We start from the raw sequence: 13,116 nt of genomic DNA, 5'->3' as shown, positions 1-13,116 counted from the left end.
GAAAGGAGAAGGGTAATTCCCACTTCCCCATTAGGCTCTGTGGTGCCCTCAAAATATATTTATTACTAAGGTTAGATTGAAATAGATTGGCAGGGTGTGTGTGTATGGGAGGGGGAAGGGAGGGAGGGGGAGAGAGATGGGAGAGAGAGAGAGATGGGGGAGAGAGAGGGGGGGGGAGAGAGAATGAATGAATATGGGGGAAAGATTTTTATGTTGAGACTTTTCCCTGCTACTATTAAAATGTTATTGTTATTACGTACCTACAAGACTCCTAGGAACCTGAATAAAGTCCTCCACAAATTCCAAATAGCTTCTAGCTTTTTTTACTGCCTCAGCACTCTGATAATAAACAGAATAGAATGCATTAAACATTAACAGTTAAAACACTTTTAGGGAACAACTATTTCCATATAAAATGAGAAAAAAACTACATATACTCTCTTTTGCAATGAGAAAATGCAAGAATCTGTACCTGGCAAATTAAAAATGATGGCTATCAGACAGGTGCTTAAATGGGATTATGGTACTTTACCTCCAAAATACTATATACATTTGCAAATTGGTGCCTGTACTTTTACACAACCATTTAGATAAATGTTTTTATATGAAACTCAACGTTACGATATCCATTTTGTCACCCATCTAAAATTTTCTCAGATTGGAGGAGAACCTTGATTATTCTTTAATAATCCTTAATTAACCAGCATTCCTGCAAAGGAACCAAACATGCAACCAACTGAACTTCACCATCTAGTCCAGGGGTGTCAAACTGGCGGCCCGCAGGCTGGATGCATTATATGCAGGCCACACCCACCCCAGTTCCGTGAAAGGAAAAACATCGCGAAACCATCACATGACGGCAACGAGACAACGCGAGTTTGATACCCGTGTTTTAGTCCTTTAGTTGTAGAAGAGTCATCCTAATGATGCAATATAATGAAAGAAAGCACGCCTACTTGGTTCTTCCCAAATCAGGGATCGCCCTAACCTACCATGTGGCTTTGTATTGTAGCATGAAGACCAAAGCGCTACATTATGAAGGTGAAAGGACTGCAGAGAAGATGCGTATCTTATCTACTGTACATCATCACAACTGCTGCATGGTTATAATAAAATTGGCTTTGATTGCAATCAGGCCACCTCCAGCAAAAGAGTGGAAATAGTGTAAATACACACTTCTTTCCCTTTTATATTTGTAGCATGTAATTACTTTGAATGGCATATTATGAAATATATTCATCAAAATTGGGGGGGGGGGAGAGGAACACAACTAAGTATCTATAGTTAATGCGATTCTTCTTGAGACATGTTGCATGTTCCCTTTCTGCCCCCTTGCATATTACAGTGTGGTAACATCTTAGGGAGCCTCTGTGGCTGCGATCGAACTTCTACTGGCAAATGCAGGCTTAGGGCCTCCGTTGGATGTCTGCTTTCAACAGTCTCAAACACTCCCTGAAGTCTTCTTCCCATTCTTCCTTATAAGCACACTCGCCCATTCATTACTAGCATTCCCTGAAGGAATGGGACATCTGGGGGAGGCAAGTTCATTAGCCTTTATGCAACAACCCTTAAATGAGAAACGTTACTGAATTCATCAGGAACACCCTAGCACCATGGATGGTGAACCTGTGGCACGCATGCCCAAAGTGGCATGCGGAGCCATGTCACCTAGCACACACGGTGTCACCTGTTCCTCTTCTGGGTTTCTGGTGCGCCAATCAGCTGGCCTTTTTGCATGCGGCGGTGCCAGAAACAAGATCTTCTGTTTTCTTCGCTGGTCTTCCATTTTCCTGTGTAAGCATGAGCACCAGCCAGCTGATCGTCGCATGCGCATGTGTGCCAGAAACCCAGAAGAGTCGCTGGCCAAACCGGAAGTTCAGTAGCTGAAACTGAAAGTTCATTTCCTGCCGCGTGCATGCGCAATGGGCAGCTCCTCTTCTGGGTTGTGGCCCAGACGAGTGCAAAGTGCATGCACATCCTTTCGCCATCACTGCCCTAGCAATATTTTCTGATTTACTTAAATTGGGATTATTCTATCCACTGCCAGTAGGAATCAAAACCCAACATGGAGACAGGCTCTCTAAGCTGAAGTGAGATTTGAGAAAGCTTTACACAGATGCATTTAACAACTGTTAAATTGTCTAGAACTTAATCCTCAGGGACTTCTGAAGAAGATTACAAGTAAAAAGAGCAGTACGATATTCTATATTTGCCTTCTCTTCCACAAATTCCTCATAATTTCCATTATACTGGGATTAAAATATTGGAATTTGTCCAGTCTATATTCAGACCTCTAGATTTAAGCTCAAAGATGTCAGAGTTTCCCAATTCAAAAACATGAATTACCTCTCCATAGATCCTGAAAGTTCCAGTATCTTCTTCAAGTTCAATTGCAGTAACGCCTGGCACTTTTCTGGCTTGCTGTATATTACTGCCATGTGTTCCTATTGCAAGTCCCATTAAGTCTTCTCTGACAACAAATTCTTCATGAAATGCCGCTGCAAGCTGTTTTGTGCACTAGGGAAAAGAAAAAAAAAAGTTTATTCTTTATAAAAACTTCAAGCATGAACACCATTTCAGTGATTAAACCAGAAGCATAATTAAAGGAGGTGGGGAGTTGGGGGGAGAAAGCCAGCCGAGACCCACTCACTTCTAAATGCTTTGTTGCTTCTTCATTTCTTGACATGAGCATTAACTTGGTTCGAATGCTACGCAAATGCATGTCGCTGAGTATGCCCACTCTCTTTACTGTCGCCTCACTGGCAGACTGAAAGAAAAACGATGTGTTAGGATCTTCATTTTACAGGTGATGAATCAAAAAAGATAAAAAAAACCCCAAAGGTGCTTTTTCAAAAAGGCAACTGGACTTTGTTTTTCCTTTGAAAAAAGCACCTTTGCGACAACCACGACCTGGATAACTGAGAATCTAAAGACATTTACCTACCATTGATCCATTTCTAGTTTAGAACACGCGGTAGATTAGAGAACAAATAAATTTTATATAATATAATATAATATAACAACAGAGTTGGAAGGGACCTTGGAGGCCTTCTAGTCCAACCCCCTGCCCAGGCAGGAAACCCTACACCATCTCAGTCAGATGGTTATCCAACATTTTCTTAAAAATTTCCAGTGTTGGAGCATTCACAACTTCTGCAGGCAAGTCGTTCCACTTATTAATTGTTCTAACTGTCAGGAAATTTCTCCTTAGTTCTAAGTTGCTTCTTTCCTTGATCAGTTTCCACCCATTGCTTCTTGTTCTACCCTCAGGTGCTTTGGAGAACAGCCCGACTCCCTCTTTTTTGTGGCAACCCCTGAGATATTGGAACACTGCTATCATGTCATCCCTAGTCCTTCTTTTTATTAAACTAGACATACCCAGTTCCTGCAACCGTTCTTCATATGTTCTAGCCTCCAGTCCATGCTAGGGGTTTTTTTCTACTTAAATCTGAAATATTTATTTTTATTAGGTTATTAGGGCAGTGAAATCCATTTTTTTTAAAGTGTTAATTTTTTAAATGTGATAGCCAGGGATAACCAAGGCAGCCGGCTGCCTCTGTGAAAGGAATTTTTTCGGACAGTGTTATCCTACTCGCAGGACACCTGAATGCCAGTAGGCAATCAGGGGAGGCTCCTTTCCTGTCCCTAGTGAAATCCGTGTTGTTATTAGTGGGCAAACAGGATCTGCTGATCTGCTTTGCTCAATGCAGCTTGATATGCTTTTAGCATAAAAGCCAGATTCAGATGCAACAGCTATAGCAATCAAAGTGACACCAAATAATACAAAACCCATTGCTATAGGTCCCAGGTTGCTGTTTGATCCAATAGGCAAAGATTACCAGGCCCAAACAGTACAGCTTGGATTATAGCTTGCATGAGATCCTATCTGCAACTCTTCAATCTGCATTCTCCAAAGAATGTCTTCCTTTCACCAGTGGAAAGGTATAATAATATCTTTTAATACCGGTTATTTTTCTATACAAGCCAGTCCCAAAATATCAAATCGGTAACATCATGTTAACATAAAAATGACTTGCTCACGGATGGGGTAAAAAAGAAAGAAACTTTTATCTTACCAGAACTACTAATTGAGCTGTTTCAGCCTGGTAAAAAATTCTGCAGGCTCCTACAGCTTTCTTAAAATCCTTGTGAGCACTTTCATTAGCACACCTAGGAAATTAATGTATGGATTAATTAATTCATTTTGAAAGGTGACCAATAAGACATGAAGTTGGAGAAATTGAAAATACTGAAAAACCTCTAAGGCACAGCCAGAAAACAACTTTTAAACCGCTTTTTTGCTTTTACTGAGAAAAGAACTGAAAACTTATAGCAAAATATTTCCAAAAGAATCAAACACAACAAAACATTACAAGGTGAAACATTGATTTAACAGACCAATTATTCCCAATTGTCCATTAAATCAGACTGTACATCATTTGAAGGAACATTACTATACAAATAATACAAATTAGAATCAAGGTGTTTTTATACAAATGATGTAAAAGCAGGAAGAATTTCATCTGCTGCATCTGAGATCCACTGCATTGAGTTCTGCTAAATCAAAGGTTCACGTTTCAGATTTATGCAAACTGAGAACAATTTGCTTGAGCATACAGGTAATTCCTCACTCAATGACCCTAATTGGGATTGGCAACTCTGCTGCTAACCAAAGCAGTTGCTAAGTGGGAAATCACATTACCACGATTGCTCTTTCCAGCTGGAAAGAGACAAGATTACTGTACTCGGTTTCAGCTTTTGTTTGCCACTTGGTTGCTGGTGCATTGCTTTCTATGTACAGAGGAATAAACAGCTTGGTGTCTTGAAATTCCTCTCCAATCTCTCCAATCTGCAATGTTGGGAGGGAAAGATCTAGCAAAGAAGAAATTGTCTACTGGAATCACTTTATTTTCCCTTTCCACACATACACACACACCCTCACCCTCTACAGCAGGGATCTCCAACCTTGGCAACTTTAAGACTTGTGGACTTCAACTCCCAGCCAGCAAAGCTGAGGGATTCTGGGAGTTGAAGTCCACCAGGCTTAAAGTTGCCAAGGTTGGAGACCCCTACTCTACAGGGTAGAACAGAGTATTCTGACCTAGGCTCCCTTAACAAGCAGGAGGCAGGAATTGCTCCCAGCAAAACCTCTTTTACTTATACGACTGTGAATTACGTTCATTCACAGTCAGCAAGGTCTGTCCAAACAGTTTTTCAAAGGAATATTTCTCAACACACCTTATCTCGTTTGGCAAGCTGCCACATAACTTGTTTCCAACTGCAGTACAAGGCAAAACTTGGCACAGAGTCTCTCAGAGTCACAGAACAAACTAATTGTTTCCTGCAAAAACCCACTCCCTGTTCGTTCCTCTTTTATTTCCTATGGCAGGAGCCTCCTGAGTCGACCCTGCTTTCTGAGTTGTTCTTGTCTTCTGGCAGTTCTGCGCATGCACACACTGGGAACGGGCTCCAGCATTTCCTCTGCCTCCGTGCTAACTCCCTCTCTGCCTCTGATGCAGAGCCCTCATCTGAGCGTTCCCCAGCTCCCAGGAGTGGCCCAAGTTCCTCCCCAATCTCCTCACTGTCCAACTCTGCTGCCAGCTCCGCTGGGATGTCAAACTCGCATCGTCACATTGTCATCACATGATGTATCGCAACTTTCCCCCCCTAAACTAGGGGTGGGAGTGCCCAGCACGTGACGCATCTGGCCCAAGAGGCATGAGTTTGACACCCCTGGAGAAGAGAGATTGGAGAAAGGATTTCAAGACAACACTGTAAGCTGTTTGCGTAGTATGATCACAGTTCTCAGCTCTGGGCTGCTTTCTCATTGCATTGTGTAGAAGAGCAAACAGCTTACTTTCTTGCAATCCCTATCTCTGCAATCTCTCTGCTCAGTTGGGAGGGGCGGGGGAGAAAGAAAAATCCACAGGTCAGGCACATGTTCTGATTCTAATGGTGATCATGTGACTCAGGGACCCTGAAGAGGTTGTAAATGGGCTGTAAGCTTATTTTTTCAGCACTGCTATAACTTTGAACAGTTGCTGAACAAATGATCTGTAAGCGAGGACTAACTGTATATATCCTTTTATGGCCTTCCAAAATATGAGTGCCAGCCCAAAAAGAGAATTTCTGTGTTAATTAGCAAAGACAGGCAGCTTCACTCTTTCATTAGACAGAAAGTGTTCAAATTCAGGATAGCCTATGAAAGTCAATTCCTAATAGAGCTATAGTTCTAATATAAAGAATTTTCATAGTTCTTACGCCTCTCTCAGATCTTCTGGAACGTCTACGGAACATCTGAAGAATGTATTCTTGTTCACAGGTTTATTCTGATTCACAGGCCGAAGTCGTTCAAATGTGACTATTTCATTGTAAGTGGCATCACAAGCAGCATACTCAATGACATAAAACTGAGAAAAGATTATTATTCTTAATTTTTAAAAATAAGTTGTGACTGATCAAAGATTCACAATATTTACTTTTCTCTCATTACATATGTTTATCTACTCTCAACTATCTGTTGATTACATTTTATCATTCCCTTCAGAGCTCAAGAATGTCAAGTATCATATCTTTCCTAATCCCCATTTTCTCTTTATAACTGCCCTGTAAGGTAAAGTTATAGAGTGTGATTTTAATTAAAATATTAAGACCCAATATTAATTAATGTAAGATATTAAGTCCCTATAATATATTATAATTAAGGCCCTATTAAGATATTCAAAATAATGCAGCACAGTTATTTAGCATCCATACATTGTCAAAGACTTATTTGCCCTCAGAAATTCATTAGGTCACATTACATTAAACAGCCATAGCCTCAGAAAATAAACTATTTGGGATAAAGTTTATATTTCAGGCTCTTTTTCCTTCTTATCATCCATTCCACAACCAACTAAGTTAGAAAATTCAAGTTTATTTCATTTATTTTCAAGATTGGAAGAAAGTAGCGATCAGTAGAAGAGAGTATTTGTAGCTCAGGGTTGATCTGTGGGTTCTTTGATACATTCTGAATTTGTTTCCTTCCAGACATTTCATTACGCAACTAACTAACATCATCACTGCTAGTTCTGCTAGAACGGTGTAGTTCTAGTACTGATGATGTAACCTAGTTGAGTAATGAAATGTCAAGCTCAGAATGCATCAAGGACCCCAGGGATAAGAAGCAAGTTACTAAATATATATAGTTTAACGTCTAAGTGATTCTTACCTATTCAAATAGTCCACAAAAAATAATGTTCCCTTTAGATGGACCTTTCTCATGATACAATTCCACTTCTACTTACCTCCCCTTTCATCATTCGAACCTTTGCCAGCCACCAGCCACATGGCTCTTGGTCATTTGCTCTTGAGTAAACCTGAAAGTAAATTATACAGCATTTAGACCACTGTGATTTGAACATCTGCTTTAGTGAAAATTATTTTAAAATGTTATTTAATATTTAATTTATTCCATAATTGTTAATCAGAGTTCCCAAAATCAGACATGAGAAAATTTAATTAATTGAATATTTTCTGTTTCTTCTCACCATAAAGAAATGGTACCTATATTGGAAGATGTTTCTCTTCATGCTGAGATGCAATTGTCCCAAAGTGGTTATTTTTGTACAAATTAATATTATGAAGCATCAAAAAATCTTAACTATGAAAATCTTCTTAAATTTAAAGATTATTAGCAGGCTCGTTGGTCTTTTTAAAAAAAAATCATATTCCTTAGGCAACAGTAAATAAAGCATATTTTAAATTTTTGATAGGTTAGATATACTGAATAAAAGGATACTATAGTTTTTTAAAAAAGATATCTAAAATGTTAAACATTCCAAAATGTTTATACAAAAATTATTACTATTTGATAAATCTTAAACTGATTATGTGGAAAATTCAAATACTTTTTACTCCAGTAAAGAAAATGTAGATGTATTATGATAGGCAGACAACTATTTTTCTTTAAGTAGATCAATTCCTATGCCCTTGTTTTTTTTAATTCAAACATTTTATCGTAATTTTAAAGAAAATGCTTATTACAAATTACTTTGAAATTGAGTATGGTGGAATAAAAGGTTCACAAAAATAAAATGAATATTAAACTAAGTTTATATGGAAGAAAAAAATCTGATTTTAAATAATTTCCCCAGCCTGAAGAAGATGGAATTTTGTAATAAATAGTTGGTAGTACAGAAATGAAATGAAACTATTATTATGCAATTCATAACGTCAATTAATCTTAATGAGACATGCTTTCATAACGAAAAGAAATTAAATATGCCCACACATGGATTACTTCTCTACTGAAGAAAATGTGGTGGATGAACCCATCACAATAATCTAATGGTTGGCCTGATTTTTTAAATTCTATATACAATTACTAACAATGCTATAAACAATTTACAAATTACTGTCAAAAACCTAAAACTGAGTATAACTTAATCCACTGCTGTATAAAACAACACCAACCCAATTCTACTATACTATAGCAAAAAAGTATTATAAGGTCATACCTCTTTCTAGCTACCCTATATCCATTTTCTAAGTCAAATGAGGAAGTAATGGCTATGACATTCCAACACATCTGACGTATTTAAAATCTAAGCACAGAAGCACAAACCAACTGGCTAAATATATGATTTAATCAGAGATACTACTAATAAATTTCAAATAAATAGCTTACACAGCCCAGGTGGCATAAGAGAATTAGGTTAACAATTTGAATTTTTTTCAGGCAATATTACAGAATAGGCAATGAAATCTTGCCTACTGCATTTTATCACTCCTCTAACTAGAAGAATTTAGCTCTATAGAACCCAACAAAAACAAAAGAAACCAGTAGCACTAAATTTATTTACAAGAACATCTTTGAAGCACCCAAGAAGCTTTCAAACAATGTTCATACTTGCCCAAAATAAAGGCATATTTAAGTTGTAATATAAAAAGTATCTTGAGGGTCTACAGGATATGATAGGAGGAAGCCTCTTCCTATCTGCCTTCTATAAATATTGTATGACTGGTTAAACCTACCATAGCAACCATTTTGTGAAAACACCTACAACATGCTCTCAGCATTCCAAACATCCCCCTTCAAAATATTGCTCATATCCACCACTGAGCAATGGAAGTCTTTTCTCCAAGAAAGCATATTTTGGGTAATTATTAAAAACACATACATGACAAAAGTTATTTGGCATTAAAATATTCCACCCTGGCACATGGTGGACTTTATTAAAACAAAAATTAAACAGCCTTCTGTCAGGAGTGTAAATTCCATATGGAGCAATTGAGTTTGAGGTCGTTTCTAACTATATCTTAGCTTCAGGTTTGGCAGGAATTGAAGACAATCTTTTGTACTGTGTAGCTATTACAATTAATATTCAAGGCACAGTTGCGGTGAATTTTTATCAATTTAAACATGGTTGGTTAAAAACCTGCCCAAAAGCAACTCTTAATTTGTTTTATTTTTGCTAATAAATTTCTTTTCTTTTAAATAACATTTATGCTTTTTTTCTGCATTTTTGAAGCAGTTAAAAAAAAGCTCAATTGTCCTGATGATAGCACACTAAATTCAACCATTAACCTTCCAGAAGAAACTTCCGCATAAGCAAGCAAAGAAATACTTGAATGAAATCACCTCCACTTCATCTCCTTCACCAATTTCTTTCTTGATATCAGGTGGTGGTGGTAATCTTACTTCACTGAAAGGAACCTGGCGTTCTGGTTGCCAACTGTAAATTGAATAGATATTTTAGATTATGCAACAATTACCAAGAACGTTACATGTCATTTAAATGGAATACTTTAATTTAGCAGAGAACTCCATTGCGTATAGAGACAAGTCAGAAGTGCAGCTGTTAGAAAATGAGGACTAAACTGCAAGCTGAACAATCCCGCCAGTGTAAAGGGACACCAATTTTAGTTTGGTTGCTCTGATTGCCAATACAAGTGGGGCTATCACATGCAATTCAAAGCATTGGAATCTTTAAATTCTACAGTGATTTAGCCAACCAGTCCTTTCCCTCCAGTGTAAAAAAAAATGGGCATATTCTACAAACAAAATGAAAGGGGAAAAAGCAATTTTTGTAATACGTACTTGTTTTCAAACACGACTGTGAGTGAATCCTCATGAACATCTTTGATGAATCCCTGAGATAAAAGAACAAAAATTGTTACAATAATTTATAGCACAAAAAATTATTACAAAATAAAATTACAAAATCTCTATTATTTAACAGAAATGCGGCAAAAGACACCAAAAATTGTAGATTTGTTTAACAGACAGGGATTTATTAGAGAAGAGATATTGATAAATAAATAAATAATAAGACTGCTCTCAGTCTTATTACAGTGATATGGAGACTAATAAAGATAAATATTCCCCAACAAACTATTCTTGATAGAACAAAAAATCCTCCATCCTATTGTAATTCTCTCCTGGCTTTTCCCTACCCAGACCAATAACTGTTCATAGTTCCCAAGAACTATGTAATTCATTTCCCAAACTTTATTTATTAAATATGCTACAAATCTCACTGTTGAAAGATCTGAAATGTTGCTACATGTTGCTAAAAAATGAGTACTTTCATTGTTTTAGTAAACTGGATTTGTCACTTTCATTCTGTCACTTTCACTATGATAGAATAAAAAGGTAAAGGTTCCCCTCACACATATGTGCTAGTCGTTGCCGACTCTAGGGGGCGGTGCTCATCTCCGTTTCAAAGCCGAAGAACCCGCGCTATCCGAAGACATCTCAGTGGTCATGTGGATGGCATGACTAAACGCCAAAGGTGCACGGAACAGTGTTCCGTTCCCACCAAAGGTGGTCGCTATTTTTCTACTTGCATTTTTTACGTGCTTTCAAAACTGCTAGGTTGGCAGAAACTGGGACAAGTAACAGGAGCTCACCCCATTACGCGGCACTAGGGATTCGAAACGCTGAACTGTCGACCTTTCGATCCACAAGCTCAGCGTCTAAGCCACTGCGACTAGTAAAAGCAAATGTTCAGACCAGACAAATAACCTGCAAAGTTAATTGGCAATTAACAACTGCAAATCCACTGTTAAGCGCTGCTGTCACTAAGTGAAAAAAAATCACATGACTTAGGATGGTAGATCTAGTTATAGTCGTGTGAGATCATTAAGTGCAATGTCATGACCGCAACTTTTGCTTAAGGGGTGGCACAATGGTTAAGTCGCTGGGCTTGTCAGCTGGAAAGTCAACACCCTCAACCCGAGCGTCCCACAACACGGTGAGCTTCCGTTCTTGACTCAGTTCCTGCCAACCTAGCAATTCAAAAGTATGTAAATGTGAGTGTAGTTCCCACTTCAGTGGGAAAGGTGCTTGTGACATCATGTTAGTCACATGGCTGCAGTAACATCTTTAAGATAGCACTGACTTAATGGCCCTTGAAGTGGAGATGAGTACCCCTACAGTGGGCAATGGCCAGCAGAGTAAAATCTGCAGGGACTCTTTTACACTTAACCTTTGCTTTTGAGAAGATGGCAGAGAGTCACAAATGGGGTTTATGTGACTGCAGGGACACTGTGACAAGCGCAACTTGAGGACTGGTTATAAGCCTCCTTGGTCAGTCCCATTATAAGGTTGAATGTTTGCTGAACATGTGGTCACTAAGCACTAATGAACTTTCTTCTTCTAGCACAAAAAAGAAACACCTGAGGATTTCTCACACCTTACGCAGCTCTAATTTCCTCTAATGCATAAAGCTCTACTGCAGCATGGAATCACTGGTTGGTTCAAAATTGGGAAAGGAGTTCGCCAAGGCTACATACTGTCGCCCTGCCTATTTAACTTTTATGCAGAGCACATCATGAGAAAGGCGGGTCTAGATGAATCAAAAGTTGGAATTAAGATTTCAGGGAGAAATACCAACAATCTCAGATATGCAGATGACACTGTGTTTCTCCAAAAAGAAGGCCGGGTCTTTTTTTTTTTTTTTTTTGACTCCTGAAAAAACGGCTAGGCCTTTTTTTTGGAGGGTTCTAATTATTGACTCATCTCGCAGCAGTGGCACCAGCCTCCCTGCCTAGTAGGAGCCCACTGCTGGCCTACTTCTTCTACGGCCACTTGCCACCACTCGCATGCATTGCCCTGACATCTGAAATTGAAAGGGAGGCCAGGATGATGCATTTGAGTGGTGGCATGCGGCTGCAAAAGAAGCGGCCGCAGAAGGCAAGGCAGGTGTTGGGGGGTGTGAGGCCTGGTAAGTAGGGCAGCTCCACCCACCCCCCATCCCCACCCCAGCTAATTTTTTACCTGTGTGCCTAATCCCACCTCCTGTGGGTGGGGCTTAATTTGATTGCATGCACTCAAAAACATGATAGGGCTTCTTTTCAAGGTGGGACATCTTTTTGGAGAAACACAGTACCATTCTAATGGCAGTGAAGAAGAACTAAAGAGCCTCTTGATGCGGGTAAAGGAAGAGAGTGAAAAAGTTGGCTTGAAACTCAACATTAAGAAAACTAAGATGATGGCATCAGGCCCTTTCAATTCCTGGCAAATAGATGGGGAAGAAATGGAGGCTCCAAGATCACCGCAGATGGGGACTGCAGCCAAGAAATTAAAAGACGCTTGCTCCTGGGGAGGAAAGCTATGTCAAATTTAGACAGCGTACTAAAAAGCAGAGACATCACCCTGCCAACAAAAGTGTGTATAGTCAAGGCTATGGTGTTCCCAGTTGCAATGTGTGGCTATGGAAGTTGGACCATAAGAAAGGCTGAGCATCAAATAATTGAGGCCTTTGAACTATTGTGCTGGAGAAGACTCCTGCAAATCCCTTGGATTGCAAGGCGATCAAACCGGTCAGTCCTAGAGGAGATCAGCCTTGACTGCTCTTTAGAAGGCCAGATCCTGAAGAGGAAACTGAAATACTTTGGCCACTTAATGAGAAGGAAGAACTCCCTGGAGAAGAGCCTAATGCTGGGAAAGACTGAGAGCGATGAGGTGGCTGGATGGAGTCACTGGATGGAGTCACTGAAGCAGTTGGCGTGAGTTTAAATGGACTCCAGAGGATGGTAGAGGACAGGAAGGCCTGGAGGAACGTTGTCCATGGGTCGCAATGGGTCGGACACAACTTTGCAACTAACAACAGCAATGCAACCTCATTTCTG

General features: G+C 39.2%; 1 protein-coding gene across 3 annotated transcripts in view; it reads right to left on the bottom strand.

Moving 5' to 3' along the window:
* FXR1 (FMR1 autosomal homolog 1) overlaps positions 1-13,116 on the bottom strand; it is a 52,843-nt gene that overhangs the window by 14,123 nt on the left and 25,604 nt on the right. For 2 of the 3 annotated variants that reach the window (XM_058187465.1, XM_058187467.1), the window contains exons 2-9: positions 10,082-10,136; positions 9,623-9,716; positions 7,287-7,358; positions 6,262-6,410; positions 4,077-4,170; positions 2,651-2,767; positions 2,347-2,517; positions 261-339 (exon numbers count right to left, since the gene is read on the bottom strand). In XM_058187465.1, coding sequence (XP_058043448.1) covers positions 261-339; positions 2,347-2,517; positions 2,651-2,767; positions 4,077-4,170; positions 6,262-6,410; positions 7,287-7,358; positions 9,623-9,716; positions 10,082-10,136 — 831 coding nt within the window. The remainder of the gene's footprint in view (positions 1-260; positions 340-2,346; positions 2,518-2,650; positions 2,768-4,076; positions 4,171-6,261; positions 6,411-7,286; positions 7,359-9,622; positions 9,717-10,081; positions 10,137-13,116) is intronic. The other variant, XM_058187466.1, reaches the window with a different exon arrangement.

The sequence above is a fragment of the Ahaetulla prasina genome, chromosome 6, assembly GCF_028640845.1.
Source record: "Ahaetulla prasina isolate Xishuangbanna chromosome 6, ASM2864084v1, whole genome shotgun sequence".
Classification (NCBI taxonomy): Eukaryota; Metazoa; Chordata; class Lepidosauria; order Squamata; family Colubridae; genus Ahaetulla; species Ahaetulla prasina.
The sequence above is the reverse complement of the archived record's forward strand: the minus strand, read 5'-3'. Positions and strand labels throughout refer to the sequence as shown.